This window comes from Microcaecilia unicolor, chromosome 1 (genome assembly GCF_901765095.1).
Source record: "Microcaecilia unicolor chromosome 1, aMicUni1.1, whole genome shotgun sequence".
In the NCBI taxonomy this organism is placed as follows: Eukaryota; Metazoa; Chordata; class Amphibia; order Gymnophiona; family Siphonopidae; genus Microcaecilia; species Microcaecilia unicolor.
Genome location: NC_044031.1, coordinates 365,470,816 through 365,487,490, shown reverse-complemented (window position 1 = coordinate 365,487,490; position 16,675 = coordinate 365,470,816). Strand labels below are relative to the sequence as shown.

Below are 16,675 nucleotides of genomic sequence, written 5' to 3'. Positions count from 1 at the left end.
ACTTATCCGTAAGGGAGTGGCAGTGACGACTCACCCTTATGTGGTTGATGCAGGAGGCAGATATGTTTTTGTGGAATTAGAGATTTCTGGTCAAAAAATATTAGTTTGTAATATATATGCTCCCAATCAATACAACAAGAAGTTCTATAGTAAGATAATAGGCCAGCTCCTCAACTACCCAGGGACCCATATAATAATGGGAGGAGACTTTAACACAGTGTGGGATCCTTCAATAGACAGCTCCCAGAGGAGGAGGAGCGATATTGCAGCCTCAAACAAAGGCCTGAAAAGAGTGGGCCGGATACTAGATTTAGTGGATACGTGGAGGGTGTTACACCCAGGGGAATGCAATTATACCCATCATGCGAGGGCGCATGCATCACAGGCCTGAATGGACTATATTCTTACTTCGGAAACTCTATTTGGGATGGTACAGACGGTGAATATTGGCCCATATACGATATCAGACCATGCCTGGGTATTATTGGAATGGGAAGCAGGCACGGGGAAGCCCAGAGGTAACTCATGGCAGTTCCCAGTGGAACTATCGAGAGATGGGATTTTTAGAGACAAACTTAATAAGCTATGGGAAGATTATGAGACACTAAATAAACAGCATGAGGGAGATCCTCTTCTCTTTTGGGAAGCTGCAAAAGCGGTGCTCCGGGGAGAGATCATCAGTTATTACCATCATGTACGGAAGGCTAGAAATAGGGAGATCCTCAGACTGAGTGCACAAGTGTGCAAGGCCAGAAGGGCATATGGCCGGACACATACAACAGCTCATCGCAGTAGATTATTAGAAACGCAGGCCGCCTTAAATGTGCTACTGCACCAACGAGCATCAAAATCCCAAGTATACTATAAATATCAACTTCATAGGTTCGGCAATAAAGCAGGCCACCTACTGGCCAGACTAGCCAATCCTAGGGGCACCAAAAACCGGTAGTACAAATTAAGGGGGAACAGGGGGAGGTAGAACACCGAGAAGAGAAGATCTGCGAGATCTTTGCACGATTTTATAGAGCCTTATATACGCAGGCAGGGGATGAGGGACTACCAGAGTTTTTATACCTAGATAACATAGAACTTCCATCTCTCAGTCCCCGGGATAAAGAAAAGATGAATCAACCAATCCAGATAGATGAAGTGCGATTAGCCATAGCGCAAGGGAAGATGCTTAAGACACCAGGCCCAGATGGCTTTTGCATAGAAATTTAAAAAATATTGGGCGATAATATCGCACCAACCCTAACTAAGTACTTGAACAAAATAGTGGACGATGAGCAGCCACCGGATGGTCTGTCCCTGGCACAAATAGTGGTGCTGCCAAAACCAGGGAGAGACCCATTACTACCGGAATCATATCGCCCAATATCGCTGCTAAATACAGAGATTAAATTACTAGCAAAAGTCATGGCCAACAGGATGAAGAAAGTATTGCCCAAGTTAATCCACGAAGCACAAGTTGGATTTGTGGAAGGCAGAGCAATAGCTAAGAATCTTAGGAAAATCATAGCAGCCCTAGAGGTGAGGAGATGCAGAAATACACCATCCCTACTTATCAGTTTCGATGCTGAAAAAGCGTTTGATAGGGTACGGTGGGCATTTCTGTTTGCAGTGCTAAAGAAATATGGGTTTGATGGCCAATTTTTGTCGGCCGTCGGGGCACTTTACCATAACCCCAAAGCGAAGGTGCGGGTTAATGGGAAGGAATCAGCAGAATTCCCGATACAGAGGGGAACCCGTCAAGGGTGCCCGCTGTCACCGTTGTTGTTTGTACTTTCCCTAGGTCGTCTGGGATTCAAAATAGCAGCTTTCGCAGATGAACTGCTTTTGCTAATAACAGAACCCCAGACGTCCCTGAGGGTACTAATGAATCCCATGCAGGAGTACGGAGATTATGCGGGATTTCGCTTAAATCTGACCAAATCACAGGCCCTGACCTCCTCTGGGGAAGTTCAGAGGTTATGGGATCATTGATTTCCCATTGAGCTGGGCAAGGGGGTCATTTAAATATCTAGGGATCCGGCTAACCATGGATTTAGAGAAATTATATGCCCTAAATGTTAACAACCTGCTGGTAGGGACAAAAACCCAACTGAATCAATGGGAGGGCTTACCCATATCCATGAGAGGCAGGGTGAATCTAATCAAAATGGTAATTTTCCCCAGACGGCTGTATCTTCTGCAGACACTCCCTCTTCACCTGCTACAGAAGGACCTAACTCGCCTCCAAGGGGCTTTTAGTAAATTCTGCTGGGCAAATAAGAAACCAAAAATTCAGATTAAAATGATGATGGGGGGAGGGGGGACTGGGATTACCGGACATAGCCTTATACAATCAGGCATGCTTATTGAGACTTGGGAGATTGGGTGGGATAGACTAGTATATTCACGCCTTTGGAGATTGAGCGAGCTTATTTTGCCCCTTATGATGCTCTCACTTTGTTACACCTAGAAAATGATAAGATCCCCCTCCAATTCAAACACTGTACACTACTGCAGCCGGTGCGGGTGGCATGGCGGAGGTTGGTTAAAAATCTGGGGGGCCAGCCAACCGTATCGGAGCTCCTAGCAATTAGAGGTAATCTGAACTTCGAACCTGGGCAAAGTAATGCCACGTTTCTACGGTGGGAGGAGCGTGGCATTACAAAGGTGGAACACTTGCTTAGACGGGATGGGGGCCTTCGAAACTATGGAGAGATACAAGGAAAAGTAGGAAGTGCATGGGGAGACCGCTTTGCATACGCGCAGGTCAAGCATTATATTCTACATCTGGATCAACCTAGTTTACAGCAAAAATTAGGACATAAAATAGAGACCTTTTTTCCAAACCCTGGAGATAGCAGGAATGACAGTGTCCTCCTTTATATAAAGCGTTGGCAGTACAAGGCTCACCTAAAAATTTCAGCAACATTAAACAAAAGTGGGAAAGGGAGTCAGGAAGGACCTTAGATAGATGGGATGTACAGGCCACATTGAAGTCGATACCAATTCTTACCATAGATGAGAGATTACGAGAGTGTGGATACCGGGTGGTCATGCGGGCCTACATGCCGGGACAGCAATGGAGGCATATCAGCCCCACCCGGGAGGCGAAGTGTGTTAAATGCAACCATACACCCCATACTCTATATCACGCCTTCTGGGGATGCTGGGGGGGTGCAGACTTTCTGGAACCAGATTCAAGGTTTTATGTCCAAAACCATAGGGACATCAGTAAGCGGAACCTGGGACCACTTTGTGGTAGACAAACAATCTGCATTTAAGACCAAAGCTAAAGATCATAGGGCATGGTGCTGTAAGGTCTGTCTGGTGGCACGAAAAAGTATTTTACAACGGTGGATATCCACAGAACCACCGGCTTACTGGCAATGGCGAAATCAAATACATGAGTTAGCAACCTGGGAAGCTAGGGAGGCAAAAGGAGCCCCGAAAAGGAAAAAGCAATTCTTATCGATTTGGAACCCATACCTACAGAGGTTGAGCCCCCGAGGTCGCAGCTTGCTTTTACACCTGCTGTAACCTTGGAGGGGGGACCAGGGCCCAAGGGACGATCACCCCGGAGTGAATTGGGAATGGGAGGGTAGGGGCCTACACTGGCTATCAGAACACAAGCCCGGGGGGCCATTGGGGACAGGCATGTATAGGGGGAGGGTAGAGGGGATGAAGAAGATTTCGCTTATCAGGTTCTGTATGTACATGCTGATATAAAGACAATGGGATGTTGATCTTAACAAGAAGGTTGGAATATATAGGGGGGGATAGGAGTGGGTTGGGGATTAAAGTTAAAAGATTGGTGATGTAAAATAACGAGATATATCTGTGCTTCACATTCTTGACAAAGAAGTTTTATGTGTTTCTCATCTAACTGTTCAATCTGTAATTTATATCATATCACCAATAAAAAATGTTAAACCATAAATTTTCCAAATCACCTCTGGAACCCTTTTTAAAAATTGATGTTACATTGGCCACCCTCCAATTTTCCGGTACCATGCTGGATTTTAAAGATAAATTACTAACAATAGCTCAGCAAACATTTTTCAATTATATCAGTAATTTGAGATGTATACCATCCAGTCAAGGCGATTTGCTACTCTTCAATTTGTCAAAATGGCTCATTACATCTTCCAGGTTTACAGAGGTTTGTTTCAGTTTCTCTGACTCATTTGCATTCAATACCATTTCTGGCACTAGTATCTGTTCCCCATCTTACTCAGTGAAGACCGAAGCAAAGAATTCATGTAATCTCTCCGCTATGGCCATGTCTTCCCTGAGTGCCCCTAGATCATCTAGTGGTCCAACTGATTCTGGTACCACTTCTTGCTTCTAATTTACCTTAAAAAGGTTTTACTATGTGTTTTGCTTCCAACGCAATCTTTGTTTCAAAGTCTTTCTCTGCCTCCCTTATCAGCGCTTTGCATTTGACTTGCCATTCCTTCTTCTGTTTCCTATTATTTTGAGTCTGGTCCTTCTTCCATTTTATGAAGGATTTTCTTTTAGCGTCGAATAGCTTCCTTCACCTCACTTTTTAACCACGCCGGCTGTTGTTTGGCTTTCCTCTCTTATTTGTTAGTACATGAAATACATCTGTTCTGGGCTTCCAGAATGGTAATTTTGAATAGCATTTACACGTGATGTAAATTTTTGACCTTTGCAGCTGCTCCTCTGTTTTGTTTTATTTTTTATTACCTTTCTGCTCATTTTAGCAGTCTCCTTTTTGAAAGTTAAATGCTAACATATCAGATTTCCTTTATGTACTTATTCAGAGATTATATGAAATCTGAGCTTGTTATGATCACTGCTATCAAGTGGCCCCAGCACCATTACCTCCTCCACTAAAGACTAAGTCTAGACTTGTTCTCCCTCTTTTTGGTTCCTGAACAAGCTGTTTACAAATAAATTAAACAAAATCAGCCCCAGGATCAGTCACTGAAGCACTCCACTACTTGCCTTTCTTCTGAGTTAATTTTATTTAATACTACCCTATGTCATTTTTCAGTCAACCAAATCTAATCCAGTTCACTACATTGAGACCCATCCTCAAGCTGCTCATTTGTTTTATGAGCCTTCTGTGTAAGACGATAAGAAAGATGTGCTGGAATCAAAGTAAACTGTCTCCTGCTCATGCCCTTGATCTAATTCTCTAGTCATCAAGTTGATCAAATTTATCAGATTTGTTTGACACAGTTTTTCCCTGGTAAAAACTATGCTGCTTTGTATCTTGCAACCCACTGGATTGCAGATAGTTCACTGTCTCTCTTCCTTCATTGTCAGTAAAGTCTTTTCTGAGGTCTGAGAAAGTTTATTTATGTCCGTACAGTTAGATGACATCACCCACTTCTGTAACATTATTCTGCTTCTAAGAAGAGTTCCTGTTATATGTAAGCAACTTGGTGTTGTCTGCTGGTATGTAAGTTACTGTTTTTCAAGTCATTCATGGAGTATCCCTCTAGCTAATTTAGCTTTCAGGATGTACACAATGAATGTACATGAGAGAGGTTTAACTGAATGGAAGTAGTGTATGTGTCAAAGTAGATGTCCTGAAAATGGCTATGGGGTACTCCAGGAATAGCTCAAGAAACACTTTTCAAAGTCACTGACCTAGGAAATGGCTAAAGAGTGTGGCAAATAAATGTCTTGTTAATTATTTCATAATAAATTGTTGATAGAACACACTGAAGAGTGATTGTCCAAAGTGACCCCCCTGCATTCTCTTAGAGCAATCAAATTCTTCTGTAGAAAACTGTGTGTGTCAACATGAGGTACTTGCTTAGCAAAATTTTTTGAATTTATAAACTGTGGTGTAGGACATCTCCTGGGAAAGGAAAAAACTTAGGGGTCTTTTTACCAAGTCATGCAAGAAAGTGGCCGGTGTTGTGATCAGCATGTAGATCTCTGCAAGCTCCGGCCACTTTCTAGTTTGGCTGAAAAATGACTGCAGTAATTTTTTTCTTTTAATGGCAACGCGCTGTTTTCCCAATTAGCGTGTGGCCATTACTGCTGAGAGCCCTTACCGCAACCTATTTAGGAGGCTGTAAGGGTAGCGCACGATCATGTGCCCACGCTACCAGATTAGCACAAGCACACCTAATCACCGCCCCCAGACGTGCCTCCTGTGGCAAAAAATAAAAATATTTTACTGCGGGAGTAGCGTGCACTGATGGCCAAAGTACCATGGGATGCCTCAGCGCTTCCTGCAGTAGTTCCTCTCTGCTTTAGGCCTACTGCACCTTAGTAAAAAGGCCCTTTAGTTCCTTAACCCATTAGTGCCCAATGTTTCCATATGGGAACAAATTTGTTCCCATATGGCTTATTATGTGGGTCAACGTCCGCGTTGGCCCAAGAAAAGGCAAATTTTCACCAGCAAAATTAAAAAGTTTTGCCAGAGTCTTCTGGTGTGCGTTCAGTGCGCACGACTTCCTGCCTGTCACGTGAGCATGCCTCCTCAGTTCTTTTTTTGTCCGCGACGAGGTGACAGGATTTTTTCTGCTCTTGTTCTTGGCGCAGGAACAGAGTCTGACGACTTTCTTTTATTTCTTTTCTTCTTTTAGTCATTTTCTTTCCAAAACTTCCTGTAGTTACTTTTAGTATTTTTTCCTCTATTTTAAGTTTACTTTCTTTTCAACATGGCCGGCCTTTAGGCTGCGAGGTTGGGCTTTCTCTCTTTTTGTGCCCTTCTCTTTTTTGGCACAATCGCGTTGTTTGATTTTGCCAAATCCGTTTTTCCTTCCATGTCATCGAAGACACCCAGCGGCTTCAAGCATTGTATGCGGTGCAGCCGGACTATCTCAGGTACCGATACCCACGCCTGGTGTATCCAGTGCCTTGGCCCCGACCATAGCCCAGCCGCTTGTAGTCTGTGTCTTCTTATGAAGAAATGGACCCAAGCATCTTGAGAAGCCCAACGAGAAAAACTTTTGGGGGCTCAGTCCAGTCCTTCGACATCAGTACCGAGGTCGGCATCGGGAAGAAAGGTAATGGCTGCTGAGAGACCAACTCGCGCTGGGAGCAATGAGGCGTCGAGTGGATCTCCAGTTGCCTTGAGACCTCCTGTTATGCAGGCCCCCCCCCCCCCCCCCCCCGGGACCAACCTTCTTCGGACCCGGCCCCGAGGAGACATGAGGATTCCACATCCTCCTCGGTACCAAGGAGTCTCGATGACGGGCATCGAGCGAAGGCGAAGAAGCACCGTCGTCGTTCTCCTTCGACACACGGTACCGGGAGCTCCGAGGTGTCGAGAGAGTCGGCACCCGAGGAGCATCGGCACAGAGAGGATCGCTCCCCCTCAATACAGGAGGTGCCGATGCGTCGGTCTCCTAGCAGCCCGGTACCTGCTCCCGAGCATCCACGGATTCTACACTGCCTGTTCCTCCGATCCCGCAGCCTTCTCCGATGGCGGCTCTCGACAAGCACATCCGGGCCTTGTTTCCAGAACTTCTGGAGGGACTACTACGACAGTCCGCTTCGGTGTCGGGGGTGCTTGCGCCTTCTGTATCTGCCTCTGAGGTCCCCGACAGCGATGCCGCTTGTGGCATCCACGTTGGCTGCCACCCAGGTCGACTCCACTTTGACGTCGGTGGAGGCAGCTTCACCGCAGTTGGACAGGGCATCGGCCCCTCGACATTGCCATAGAGGACATCGTTCCTCGGCGTCGAGGCAGGTCCAGTGTCGAAGCACCTTAACTCAGGTTTTATCCGACACTGAGCAGGAGCGTTCGTGTGAGTCAGATGAGGATCCCCGGTACTTCTCTTTTGATGAGTCCTTTGGGATTCCCATTGATCCTTGCCCTCCGCTAGAAAGGAGTCTATCTCCACCGGAGAGTCTGTCCTTTTCCTTTTTTCTCCGCGAAATGGCTATGACTATTCCTTTACCTGTGGAGGTTGAGGATGAGCCCAGGACTGAGATGCTCGAGGTCTTGGATGATTATTCTCCACCTAAAGAGGCTGTCACAGTTCCTCTGCATAAGGTACTGAAGGAAGTCCTAATGTGAAACTGGTCAGCCCCTCTGTCTGGTCCCGTGGTCCCGAAAAAGCTGAATCCCAGTATTGAATCCACGGTGAACCTGGGTTGATGAGGTCTCAGTTACCCCAAAATTCCATGGTGGTGGACTCTGCCCTCAAGAGAGCCAGGAGTACTAAAGATTATGCTTCGGCGTCCCCAGGCTTAGAAGCTAGGACTCTTGATTCTTTTAGAAGGAAGACGTATCAGGCTGCTATGCTCGCGGCCAAGATCCAGTCATACCAGCTCTTCATGAGCGTACACTTGCGGGACTCGATCCGTCAACTGTCCAGCTTGGTTGATGCACTCCCTACGGAGCTGGCCAAGCCTTTTCGCCAGGTGGTCAGGCAGCAGAAGGCATGTCGCAAGTTCCTGGCCGGTGGTACTTTTGACACTTTTGGTATAGTGATGCGCAGACTTTCACGGCTGCGTGTCTCTGACCTGGTTCATTCTGTCCAGCAGTGAATGGCGGATGTACTTTGCCGGGGGGGAGGGGGACAATGTTTTGGTGAAAAAGTATAGGATCTAGTTGATCAAATCAAGAAGCATAGTGATGCTATGGATTCTCTTTCCCACCAGGCGCCTTTTGCTACTGCCTCCTCATCTAGGAGGCTTTCTGGCAGGATGAGGAGTGCTCCCTATACCTATTCTAGGCGTAGGTACACTCCTGCTTCTTGGCAGCCTGTCCAAGCTCAACCCCAGCGTTCTTGTCAACAGCGTGCGACTAAGGCCCATTCTGCTCCCCGGCAAAAGCAAGGGACGGGCTTTTGACTGGCACCAGTTCAGCATAGCCTCAATAAAAGTGTCCGTACCGAACGACTTGCCGATTGGGGGGAGGTTGATGTTTTTTCACCTAAGGTGGCCTCTCATAACCTCCGACTGGTGGGTCCAGTTAGGATACACCCTCAATCTGGAATCCAAACCTCCAAATTGCCCACTGGGAGCTCATTCTTACAGTTCCCAGCACAAGCAGGTACTTGCAGAGGAACTCTCCACCACTCTAAAGGCCAGTGCGGTTGAATCCGTTCCACCAGGGGAAGAAGGGCTGGAATTCTATTCCAGGTACTTCCTTGTGCAGAAAAAGACAGGGGGGATGTGTCCCATCCTAGACCTAAGGGGTCTGAACAAATTTCTGGTTCGAGAAAAGTTCAGGATGGTTTCTCTGGGCACCCTTCTTCCCATGATTCACGAGAACGATTGGCTATGCTCTCTGGACTTAAAGGATGCTTACACACACATCTCGATACTTCCAGCTCACAGGAAGTACCTTCGATTTCAGCTGGGAACTCAGCACTTTCAATACTGTGTGCTGCCTTTTGGTCTGGCGTCTGCACCCAGAGTATTCACAAAGTGCCTGCCGGTAGTCGCTGCGCAGATTGGGCGTGCATGTGTTCCCTTATCACGATGATTGGCTGGTGAAGAGCACCTCGAAGGCAGGCGCTCAGCAGTCCATGCGAATGACTATTCAGGTGCTAGAACTACTGGGGTTCGTAATCAATTACCTCAAGTCCCATCTCATTCCGGTCCAAAAGTTGGAATTCATTGGAGCCCTGTTGAACACAAAGACAGTTCGAGCTTATCTTCCCGAGACAAGGGCAGACAACCTCCTGTCCCTGATGTCCATGGTTTCAGCGTCTCAACAGATCAGAGCTCGGCAGAAGTTGAGACTTCTGGGGCACATGGCCTCAACAGTTCATGTGACTCCCATGGCACGTCTACACATGAGATCAGCTCAGTGGATCCTAGCTTCCCAGTGGTATCAAGCTGCAGGGAGTCTAGAGGATGTAATCCAACTGTCCACCGGCTTCCGGTATTCTCTGCAGTGGTGGATGATTCGATCCAATCTGACCTTGGGGCGTCCATTCCAAATTCCTCAGCCACAAAATGTGCTTACGACGGATGCATCCCTCCTGGGGTGGGGAGCTCATGTAGATGGGCTTCACACTCAAGAAGCCTGGTCCTTTCAGGAAAAAGGTCTGCAGATCAATCTCCTGGAATTGCAAGCGATCTGGAACGCTCTAAAGACTTTCAGAAACTGGCTGTCCAACCAAATCATATTGATTCAGACAGACAGGTTGCCATGTATTGCACCAACAAGCAGGGGGGCATCGGATCTCGCCCTCTGTGTCAGGAAGCCGTTCAGATGTGGCTTCGGGCGCGCCATCACGGCATGTTTCTGCAAGCCACTTATCTGGCAGGCGTAAACAACAGTCTGGCTGACAGGCTGAGCAGTATAATGCAACCTCATGAGTAGTCACTGAACATGGGAGTACTCTGTAAGATCTTCCGAGCGTGGGGCACCCCCTTGGTGTATCTTTTTGCCACTCAAATTAATCACAAGGTCCCTCAGTTCTGTTCCAGGCTTCAGGCCCACGACAGACTAGTGTCAGATGCTTTTCTCCTACACTGGGGGACAGGCCTTCTCTATGCGTATCCTCCCATACTTCTGGTGGGGATGACTTTGCTGAAACTCGAGCAAGACTGCAGAACCATGATCCTGATTGCACCCTTCTGGCCGTGTCAGATTTGGCTCCCTCTTCTTCTGGAGTTGTCCTCTGAAGAACCGTGGAGTGTTTTCCAACCCTCATCACTCAGAACAAGGGGTCGCTTCTACTTCCCAACCTCCAGTCTCTGGCTCTCACGGCCTGGATGTTGAGAGCTTAGAATTCGCCTCCTTGGGTCTTTCAGAAGGTGTCTCCCGTGTCTTGCTTGCTTCCAGGAAAGATTCCACAAAGAGGTGTTACTCTTTCAAATGGAGGAGGTTTGCTGTCTGGTGTGACAGCAAGGCCCTAGATCCTCTTTCTCGTCCTACACAGACCCTGCTTGAATACCTTCTACACTTGTCAGAGTCTGGTCTCAAGACCAACTCCGTAAGAGTTCACCTTAGTGCGATTAGTGCCTATCTCTGGACAGCCTTTAGTTGTTCGCTTCATGAGAGGTTTGCTTTTGTCAAAGCCCCCTGTCAAACCTCCACCAGTGTCATGGGATCTCAACGTCGTTCTTACCCAACTGATGAAAGCTCCTTTTGAACCACTGAATTCGTTCCATCTGAAGTACTTGACCTGGAAGGTCGTTTTCTTGGTGATTGTTACTTCAGCTCGTAGGGTCAAAGAGCTTCAGGCCTTGGTAGTGAATGCACCTTATATCAGGTTTCATCACAACAGAGTAGTCCTCCGCACGCACCCTAAGTTCTTGCCGAAGGTGGTGTCGGAGTTCTATCTGAACCAGTCAGTTGTCTTGCCAACATTTTTCCCCGTCCTCATGCCCACCCTGGTGAAAGCAGCTTGCATACCTTGGACTGCAAGAGAGCATTGGCCTTTTACATGGAACGGACAAAGTCCTTCAGACCGCCCAGTTGTTTGTTTCTTTCGATCCCAACAGGAGGGGAGTCGCCATCGGAAAACGCACAATCTCCAGTTGGCTAGCAGATCGCATTTCCTTCACTTATGCCCAAGCTAGGCTGACTCTGAAGGGCCATGTCACAGCTCATAATGTTAGAGCCATGGCGCGGCGTCAGTGGCTCACTTAGTCAGCCTCCATTGAGGAGATTTGCAAGGCTGCAACATGGTCATCAGTCCATACATTCACATCTCACTACTGCCTTCAGCAGGATACCCGAAGTGACAGTCGGTTTGGGCAGTCAGTGCTGCAGAATCTGTTCAGGGTCTAGAATCCAACTCCACCCCCCTAGATCCAATTTTGTTCTGTTCCAGGCTGCACTCTGTTAGTTGTTTATGGTTTCAGGTCAATCTATGTTATGTCATTGCCGTTGCGAGACCCAATTGACCAATGTTCATTATTTTGAGTGAGCCTGGGTGCTAGGGATACTCCACATGTGAGAACAAGCAGCCTGCTTGTCCTTGGAGAAAGCGAATCCTTTGGATTTGTTGTTGTTTATTTGTATTTATGTTTTTTGATTAAAGTGAGGAGGCACGCTCACGCTACGGGCGGGAAGTTGTCCACACCTGCGCGCGCTGCATGCGTGCCAGAAGACTCTGGCAAAACTTTTAAATTTTGCCGGTGAAAATTTGCCATTTCCTGGGCCGATGCAGACGTCAACCCACATGTGAGAACAATCAGTCTGCTGTCCTTGGAGAATACCCACTACAGGTAAGTATCTTCGCTTTCCTGCAGGTAATGCACTATTTTACTTGGTGAAATGGCTTTTAAAATTGCTTTTCCCACATCTTGTTCAGTAAGGATTTTGCCAAAGGTTTAAAACTGTTCTATTTAGATGTACTTAGTGTAATGTAATTTTTCCTATGCACAGTTTCTTCCAATTTACATACCTTCAGAAGAGGAAAAGAAAAATCCAACTTTGTATGCAACCAATGTGAGATGCTTAATGGCAAAGTAAGTGTATTGTTATGCATTTCCTAATATTGCACTATGGAAGATTTTTCCTTATTTTCTTTTATTGCAAGTAGCATGGGAAGTCCTTTTTAATTATTGATAGAATGATTCTGGTCCCTTCTTCTTAATTGCTGTTTATTGGGAATTTAGGGCTAGGGTAGTTTTTACCAACCTGAGAATTAAATAACTTTTGAAAATGTGTAAATGATTCCCATCAAGAGTGGACGGCCAACACCCGTCAACACAAGCATAATTCATCTCATTATTCAGTCCTCAATTAACCAACATCTCGTATATAGGTTTTTTTGTTTTTTGTTGCATGCCTGAAAGGGGGCAGGATTAATACACAGTCATTCACCTATAAGGCCCCACCTATGGCAAAGGGTAAGGGTTATTAATTTGATAGGTTGCATATCTGTGGTTCAAGCAAATCAGTTTACATGTTATTTACAGGTACTTTATCAGTCCCTAGTGGGCTCAGAATCAAAGTTTTTGTACATGAAGCAATGGAGATTAAAGTGATCACAAAGAGCTGCAGTAGGAATAAAATCCAGATCCCCTGGTTCTCAGCCCACTGCACTAGCCATTAGGCAGCTACTCTACTCCCAAAGAAAATTTCCAGGACTGCTGCCTAGAAGAGTTAAAATATTTACATGGAGGGTCATGTAATGCTGTAAGCTACAGGAGGACATGTGCCTGCTGAGCTTTTGGGCTCGCCGTCCACTTTTGATGATATTTTGACTATTTCCATTGATAGATTGGTATGCCCCGAGTAAACCAGACTTAGACTAAATCTATGGACAAATTTTTAGAAAGAATGAGTGACTCCTGACCTGCGAAACCTTCATGGGCAGAGCTCACTTGAAGTAAGCAAGGAGATGAAAAGATGGTGTCCCCGATTGCAGGTGAGGTCATGCAATTAACAGCCTCATCTCTGGCTCTGATTTGCAACACACCATCGAGCAAGCGTTGGAGCAAATTGGAATGTCTGTTGAATCATACTACTTGGTTTGAATTGCTACTAACAGAACTGGCCAAATGCACCACCGAGTTAGAATCTGGAGTCTCCACCTTGGAAGACATTACCGGTGGAACAGCGGCGGAAGTGATAGCACTGAAGGCCCTGATTCAGTCAGCGAAACTAGAAGATCTTGAAAATCATTCATGACGTGATAACCTGCATTTTCTGGGAATCCTAGAAACTACCATTGATATGAATCTGATATCTGAGCTGGAAACTTGGCTGGAGAGGCTGCCACTAGCAGAGAAAATGGGGCCCAGTGCGCCTAGAATGGGCACTTCATCAGTCAGAAAAAGGTGGGAGACAATAGACCCTGGGTGTCATTGCAAAATTTCATAATTATCTTCATAAAGTCCATACCTTAAAGCAATATAAACTTGTTGTGACTCTCTTCTTATCATGAGAGACCTGTCCGTCTGTCCCAAGATTTTCTGCGACTTTACAGTATAAACGCAAGGACTTCCACTCGGTATGTGCCAAATTGGCAGAACCCTGTACGTGTTCCATATGCATTAATCCAGCCGTATTAAAAGTCTTTAATAATGGCACTTGGAAAATTTAATATGATAAGTGTTCTGTAGGTTTCCAGAGGTACTTAGCTGTCAGAACACTACTAAATAGCAATTATTCTGGACTCGTGTCTAGGGGAGCGTACTACCTCTTTATCCCAATGACTAATTAGTCGTTGTAAAAAGGAACAATGCCACAGATGTAATATATATTATTTATTAAGTAAGGAAATATATATATAAATAGTTGTAAAGCAAAATGCCAAGCAAAATACAATAACTTGCTATAAAAAATAGATTATCACCCAAAATATAGACAATGGAATATGATTATCCTAATGGACTAACTAAATGAGTGATTACACAACCAATTACCTGACTCTTCTTCCCCCTTTCCCTCTCTAAGTTCCTCCCAACTGTACTTACCATACATGTACCTCATTCTACCACAATATCACTTTGTATTCATTCATACCATGTATTTGTTTAGACCGGAATTGGCTAACGCTGTTAACGGTAATATATAAGCCACATTGAGCCTGCAAAAAGGTGGGAAAATGTGGGTTACAAATGTCAAGGTGGAGTGGAGGAGTGGCCTAGTGGTTAGGGTGGTGGACTTTGGTCATGAGGAAATGAGTTCGATTCCCACTTCAGGCACAGGCAGCTCCTTGTGACTCTAGGCAAGTCACTTAACCCTCCATTGCTCCAGGTACAAATAAGTACCTGTATACAATATGTAAGCCGCATTGAGCCTGCCATTAGTGGGAAAGCGCGGGATACAAATGTAACAAAAAAAAAAAAAAAGTAAATTACAATACTGATATCCTAATGATTAGCATTAGAAGTTACACCACACGTCTTATGCAAAATACCGTTAGCTAAATTCATAGACCATAAGTCATGACATAACCCATCTGTCACAGATAAAGCAAAGAACTAATTATCCCCATGACCATAGGAAGTAAATCCTGTTATCTCATCCTGCAGTCTGTGGCAAACTTCCAATGGTGGGAAAGCGGACTCCTCCTCGTAGACTGAAGCTGAAGTCTCTCAGCGAGTCTCAGTCCAGGAATGAAGTCAGAGATCTGTCTTCTGGACACAGATTACACAGTCATAAGTAAGGCCATAAACTGTAGCTGAGCAAATCTTTTTTTTTATTATTTCTTTATTCATATATTTCCATATATCATCACAATACGTGAATATGCAATCGGCATTTATACAAAAGGCAAAAATAAAAAATAGAGAAATATCATTAACAGCCTTTCTGTCCACAAGTTTAGGAAATTTTGGAATCCAAGAATTTAGAATTTAAAGTAAAACATATAGCAATAATTAAGGACTAGTGGTTGCAACCTCTGGTTCAGACCCCAGCCTGCATTTAGGGAGGGCACACAACATTCAATTCCACTCTAGCATCTAGAAATTGTTTTAACTGTTTTGGGTCTACAAATTGAAACTGTTTACCCTCAAGCATTACATTACAATAACAAGGAAAACGTAATATAAAAGTTGCTCCCAGTGCCACCACCCTAGGGCGGAGTTCCGAAAAGGCCCTCCGTCTCATCTGTGTAGGCCTTGAGAGATCAGGAAAAATACAAATTTTTGAGCCCAAAAACAGATTTTCTAAGTGTCTCAAGGAAAGCCTTAATATGGCATTCCTGTCAGGCTCCAGCACAAAAGTAACAAGCAGAGTCAACCTCTGAGTAATTATCTCCAATGAACTTTCAAGGAAAGAAGTAAGATCCATTCCTTCCCCTGCTATCGGGGGATTTTCTTCCACCACTCCACCACTCCTGATGTAATAAGCCCGAGCAAGGGGAGGCAGTGAGTCCTTATCCATTCCAAGAATATCAATCATATATTTTTTAACCATGTCCAAAGGGGAAGTTAAAGGCGATTTGGGAAAATTAAGAAACCTGAGGTTTAATCTTCTAGTCTGATTTTCTAGGTACTCCAATCTTTTATGTAGGAAATTATTATCCTTAACCAAAGCCGTTTCTACAGATTCCATTTCTTGAATTTTAATATTCACAGTCTCCAAATCTAAGGTTTGCTGTGCAGTCTTTTGCGTCTGAAGCAGGGCAGCCTCAGAAAGAGTCTTTATGTCAGAAGTTTTCATTTTTAAAGTAGTTTGCATAGAAGTGTGAATGCTGTAAACCATATCCCATAGTGACTCTAATATCACAGTTGCTGGTCTATTCACACCACTAATGGCTGGAGAAGGGTGAGGTTGATCTTCAACACAAGCAAGTTTAGAAACTATATCCTGAGGCAATACCTTTGAAGCTGATTGTAGCAATAGTTCTCCGCGTTGAGATTCAGCCTCCGTTACTGCAGACATTCCCTCAAACAGGTCGGGCTGAGCCCCTTTGGCTTCCTTCCCTATCAGAGCTGCCAGCAACTCCCCTCCAGGCTGGGGTGGAGCAACTCATTCCACGGGGCTCAGGGAAGCCCCCCCCCCCCCCCCCCCCCCCGTTTCCATTCTTAATCGACACCGAAGTGCTGCGAGTTGCAGAGGGGGTCGAAAAGCCCTGAGGACCTGGTTGCTGTCTGAAAAATTGCAAAGTTGTCTGCCTCATGGCTGAAGAAGTCACAGGAGCTGAGGGATGTTCCTTCACTTTTCCCCTCCGTTTCCCCATGCTTAATGAGGCGACAGAGGTGCTGTAGAGGACCTACAAACAGAGCAACTTCCAGGAGCTAACACAGGTGCGTCCATTCACAACGCCATCTTGGAATCCTTTGAGCTGAGCAAATCTTGTGAATTTGTTCCAAGGTATGCAGT

General features: G+C 45.5%; 1 protein-coding gene across 1 annotated transcript in view; it reads left to right on the top strand.

Moving 5' to 3' along the window:
• Window positions 1-16,675, top strand: part of LPCAT1 (lysophosphatidylcholine acyltransferase 1) — a 624,443-nt gene that overhangs the window by 372,789 nt on the left and 234,979 nt on the right. Inside the window, 1 exon segment of the mRNA XM_030209843.1 lies at window positions 12,278-12,360. Coding sequence (XP_030065703.1) covers window positions 12,278-12,360 — 83 coding nt within the window.